General features: G+C 45.6%; 1 protein-coding gene across 1 annotated transcript; it reads right to left on the bottom strand.

The window, feature by feature from the left end:
- Positions 1 to 1006: 1006 nt before the first annotated feature.
- On the bottom strand, positions 1007 to 4871 carry PPP1R3C (protein phosphatase 1 regulatory subunit 3C). Its single transcript, XM_062580073.1, has 2 exons — positions 4805 to 4871; positions 1007 to 3536 (listed from the first exon to the last, which is right to left on the bottom strand). The coding sequence occupies exons 1-2, from the start codon at positions 4816 to 4818 to the stop codon at positions 2591 to 2593; spliced, it is 960 nt and encodes a 319-aa protein (XP_062436057.1). The 5' UTR covers positions 4819 to 4871; the 3' UTR covers positions 1007 to 2590.
- Between the last annotated feature and the right edge of the window lie 634 nt (positions 4872 to 5505).

Genomic DNA, 5505 nt, shown 5'->3' with positions numbered 1-5505 from the left:
GAGCTGGGGAACGGAGGAGGGTCATCTGTCAAGTGCAGGCTTGGCAATGTGGAAGCTCTAAATTAATTCTCCAGTCCAGAAACAGGCTGTCACAGCCATGTTCTTTTCCACCTTTTGGGGACTGTCTTTTTTTCCTCCCCACCCCCGTAATTCATACTATACTTCTTGCTGAGAAACTTCCAACTTCTTGGACACCAAACTTAACCAAATTTGGATCTTGTCACTGAGTTTTCTTAATGTGTTAAGAAATCCCACATAAAGTACCTGGTGTGTCACTTGTTTTGGCTAGCTTGCTCTTAGTCTGTGCTAGTCTAAATTGCTACTTAGGAGAAATGTAATTGCATCAAACACTTCTGTGGTGCAGGCCCCTGGAGCATAATGCACTATTTTTTTCTTTCTGAATAGCTGCAGAGGGTATTTCTGCACTGTCAAAAGTCAATAGCCAGAGAGGCACTTCAGTTCCCAGCAAGTTGTTTGGTATTGATGGCAATTTGGTTGGTTTTTCACATTAAAAAGAAATGATCCCCCCCCCTCCCCCAAAAAAAAACACATACCTACCCTCATCCCTAAATAGCAGTATAGCTTCAGGAGGAGCTAGCATAATAAGCTACATATCAGGTGAAAACAAGCCTGAAGTGCTGCTGTCTTGATGCACCCATGCCAGCATTGCCTGCAGATGTGCTAGTTCAGCTGGCAAGCCTGGCCCAGGGATAAGAGAGACTTACCTAGGGTACAGCAGAAACTCAGTCTCTCAAGCAAAAATATTCCTACTGAATTTTGTGAAATACAAATTAACATTTAAAAAAATACAACTCACAAGGTTAATACCTTTGAGGACTTCTCTGAACAGGTTGGATTTCATCTTACCTCAGGCAAATGTCAGCTGATCACCTGACCAACCATACCATAGCCACATTTAGCAGTGCCCAGTGGTGCAACAGAAACTTGTACTTCATATCACAGCTGAAGTTGTTCTAAAAAGTTAATGAAGTTGACTCAAGAACCATGTGTATCAAAATACAATTTATTCTTAAAATGACTAGTTTACACAGAACAGCAAGGGTTATACAGGAAAAAGTGCAATTAGTGGAAGAGGCTCATTTCACCTTCATGTTTATCTTTTCATTGCATTGCAAGTAGTTTCAGACTCAGGATATTATACTTTTTAGCAGTAGGCAAAAAAGTGACTTGCATTTTGATGTTAACACCACCTCTGTATAGCTAAGTGAAGGTATGCCAGTAATGAGTATGTACTGGATAGTCTCCCACATGAACCTTGTAAGAAACAGGTTATCTTTACAGTTTTATAGCTGAGAAAGCTAATCTATAAGCACATATAGAAAATATATACATTAGTTTACAGCAGTCTAAAAAAACAAAAACAAAAATTTCAACTTAAAAAATGAGGTATAATAAAATAGAGTTCTATTTATGTGCAAGCCTATATTCTTTCTAGAAAAAACTAGTGGCAACCCTGCTCTTTTTAACTCTACTTGGTAAAAGCTAGTTTCTTTAATTCACTGTCTTCAATATGAAGGACCTTGCCTATGTTATACAATTTTGAAAAGTTAGGGATAACTTTGCAATATGGGGCAGGACAGTCAACTATTAGACACTAAGATTGGATCAGGTGAGTAGTCAAATCATGTAATGCCACTAGAGACTAGGATGTCTGCAAATCACTTGGTCTGCTTTGTAGACTAGCCATGGCTCCAGCTATTACTTTTAACATTTAGGGTTGTGTTACTTTAAGGCACATTTTTTCTTTCAACATTAGAAGGTAACTGTCTGCCTGCTAAGTGAGTAGGATGAAGGTAAAAGCCAAGGTTAGACTTGTTCTTCAATGCAAGATACTTATTATTCACAAGGCAGATATAGACACAGATGTCCTCTCAAAGTAGCGGTCATTTTCACCGCTCACTTTCATTTATTTTGCATTGTTTTCTGCATTCTTATTCTTAAATAGATTTTTCTGATAATTTTAGAAGACCAGCTTTGAAAAGAAAAGTAAGTTGTGCACCTCTACACACCTTTCCTCTTGCCCTTCTCCCACTTCTCCATTATTGTCCCCCAAGTTTTTTAGCCTGTCTTGAAGCCACAAGCCCTAGCCATGCACTCCTTACCTGCCTCTGCTACAAGCATGAAGGGGTTCCACAGCAAGCCCCCATACTGACAGCATCACCTCCTCTCTACCATGCTCCTACCAGGCACAAAAATTGTGGCATTCCATTCACGTACTCTTGCGCGCACACAGTTACTACAGCTTGCGAAGATACCATCACCTCTTGTACTTCCTGACGGTCTTGTCTAGTGAGTGAGGAAAAGGAATAGCAGAAAGCAAGCAGCATATTTTTAAGATACAGGCATGCTATTTCTATGGCAGGTGGCAGGCACATGGGCTTTATTCTGCTTTCCTTTCTTTCCAAGGATAAGTTTTGGCTAAGAACTTTATAATATAGTTAAAGTTCCACATACTAGTGGATTTGTATACAGTCAGAGCCTGCAGGGTGGTTTTGATATATTATACATGAACCAGGAAACTAACACTGTTCTGTTGCTGAATGGAAGAATACTTCCTAGTTAGTATCTATCACCAATATGGTGATGAATTTTCAATCCCTCCCAAGCTCTGCCACTGGGGGAAGAGACCACTGGACATCCTTGGACTGCCTAATTGATCAGGCTCTCTCTCTTGTGCTTTCCTTGGAGCCTGAAGATCTGTATAGTCTTCCCTGGCGGATGGTATTTGAACACCATCAGGTTTCCACTCTGCATGGAGAATCTTGTAATTCTGACTCTCGTTATTGTCCCAGAAGATGTGTTCTCCACTTTGGTAAGAAACACAAAACTCAATCTTCTCTTGAGAGGAAATGGCAGGAGGCAGGTCAATGGTAAATGAGAAGGTGTCGTTGTCAGAATCGCCATAAACATTTTTCATGTATACACACTCAACGTCCGTGTAAGTTTTCCAGGTATCAAAGGTTATTCGAACCTGAACCTTTTTCTCATAGCTCACGTTTTTTACTTTGACAGTCCCCGACAGTACCTTCTCTTGGAGGGTGCAGTTCTCCAGACAGACAAAGTTCTTCTGCAGGCGGTTCCGGAAGTCCAGGTAGTCAGCCGAGGGTCGAGGGAAACCCAGAATCAAGTTTTTCTCTTCATGTAGCTTTAAGCTAGACGTGATGTTCTCAAGGCCTAGCAAGTCAAACTGCAGGTCCCACACGGGGTGCTCCTGACACTCGGAGAAGGTGTGTATGGCTGTCAGGGACAGCCCCTTCGAGTCCGCAAACACGACTCGCTTCTTGGCTCCGGCCGACGGGCGTTTCCAGTCGCTCTTCTGCGCTTCGGAGTCACGTTTCACATTGAGGCATGGGCGAAGAGGTTTGAATCTGTTAACGAAGTTGTTTCTTTGACAGTCCTCAAGGGGGCTGAGGAAGCTCTTCAGCGGTGGTGAATGGGCTAAGCAAATTCTCATGGCCACATCCACAGGCATGATGGGGGTTGGCAGGGGTCTCGGATCCAAGATCTGTATCATTCTGAAACAAGCAGAGACAGCAAGTTACATTGCCTGCTACATCAGGGAAGGCGCCTCTTAAGAATGCATTTTTTTGCTTTCATTTGCCATCTTAAAGCTGTGCAAAGATCAGGCTGTGAATAAGTAATACAGCCTAAATTAAAATTGATTGCCAAGTTAAGGAAGTAGGATGAGAGCTATTCAGCTATTTCTTGCAGATTCTGAACTCTATTCAAATCTCCTGTTTGCTTTTCCAAACCTCTATGAAAAAAAGAGGTTAGTGACATCTAATATTTTCAAGAAAATGAATATACAGAAAAAGAAAATTCTAGTAGACCAATGCAGACAGGTCTATTCACAATTAAAGTTCTCATCTACTTAGAGTTTCCCTTGTAGAGACTGAACCAGATCTTAAAATTCATGCAAGCTGGATCATCTGTGAGCAGAGATAGCACTGTGTTAATCAAGTTATCAGTCCCACATCACACAGCATCAAACAGGACAGCATCACACTATGGTTCGGAACAATCATAAATGCACTGTTGGGCAATCTGGTTTTGGTTAATTCAGATGAACAAAAACGCTAAGGCTTCCCTAAAAGTATTCTCTATGAGCTATTAACACAGGTCTAGGTAACAAAGCTATCTTGCACTGTGAATTTTGGCTGTTGACTGAACAGGGGAAAAAGAGGAAGGAAGAAATCCATTTTCATGTCATCATGCTTGAAGAACTAGCTTAAAATATATCTTTCTGTAATCCCCAAAGTCCATGCCTAAAGCCTACTGCAAGTCCTCAATAAGAATGCTATGGCCTGATTCATTCATAAGCCTCCCTATGAGATGATGAAAATACGTTATTATGCCAAAACCTGGTCCATTCCAAGCCAGTTAGAATTTATATTTTTGGAAGCAAGCTTCAACTGCAATACCTCTCTTTTGATAAAGATGCAGTCCTTGCTGGAAAAATATATATATTTTTTTTTTGTTGTTGAGTCACGGGAAGCAAGTACACTTGCTTTGTCATTTAAATAAGTTTCTCCTTCCCAGTGGTATTCCAGAGCACCGGGGAAAAAATGCAGTAACATTACAAATTTTTTCCCGTGTTTTTTCATTTTTTATTTTATTATGGCAGCATTTGCCATAATAGGTAGGATTCAGAGAGCAGCCGCCGCGGGGCGGGGGAGCGGCGCGGCGGGGCAGCGGCCCGCTCTCCTTCCCGGGCGGGATGGTGGTTTTTTCCCCCCTCTCCCCGGGGCAGCCTGCAGGGAGGCGAGCGGCCGCCGGCGCTTACCTGCCGCAGTGCATGGGGCAGCGCCGGCCGCGGGCGCCGTGCACGGTCCGAGCGCGGGCGCCGGCTCTCGCCGCGGGGCCGCTCCGCGCGCCGCCGCCGCCGCCGCCTTTATGGGGCGCTGCCGCGGCCGGTGGGCGGGGCGCGGCGCGGCGCGGCGCGGGGGCCGGCGGCCGCCGCCGCCTCACGCGTCCCTCGGGTCGCGTGGGGCTGCGGGGGCGGCGCGGGGAGCCCCGCGCGCACCGCCCCCCCCTCCCCCCGCGTCCCGCCGCTGTTCTCTCGCCTCTCCCTGCGGCGGGGCGGCTCGCTGCCGGCTGGGAGGAGGCGCGCAGGGGGCTCTCGCTTTCTGCAGCCTCCTGCTCAGGGCCTCTGTGCCAGGCCCTGGGGACGCAGCAGCAGCGCTCCGCTCCGGAGAGCCAAGGGAAGCAGGGGCTGCCCAGGGCTGCGCGCACCTCCCCGCACCGCTCGCACCGCCCTGCTTGTTCTCGACAGCCCCATCTTGCTGTCTGCTCTCTGAACCTGCAGCATCGCAGGAACCCAACCTGTGCTTCAGATAGGAAAATAAATCTCCTGCAAGCTCCCAAACTCCTCCAAAGTGGTTTCCAAAACCACTGTGCTTGAAATAACTTGGAATTCTTTTTTTTGCAAAGGCCCCATGTCCTTACTGCATTGCCTACTAGAGGCCAAAGACATCTCCTTGTGCT

Source organism: Rhea pennata, chromosome 7 (genome assembly GCF_028389875.1).
Source record: "Rhea pennata isolate bPtePen1 chromosome 7, bPtePen1.pri, whole genome shotgun sequence".
Taxonomy (NCBI): domain Eukaryota; kingdom Metazoa; phylum Chordata; class Aves; order Rheiformes; family Rheidae; genus Rhea; species Rhea pennata.
The sequence above is the reverse complement of the archived record's forward strand: the minus strand, read 5'-3'. Positions and strand labels throughout refer to the sequence as shown.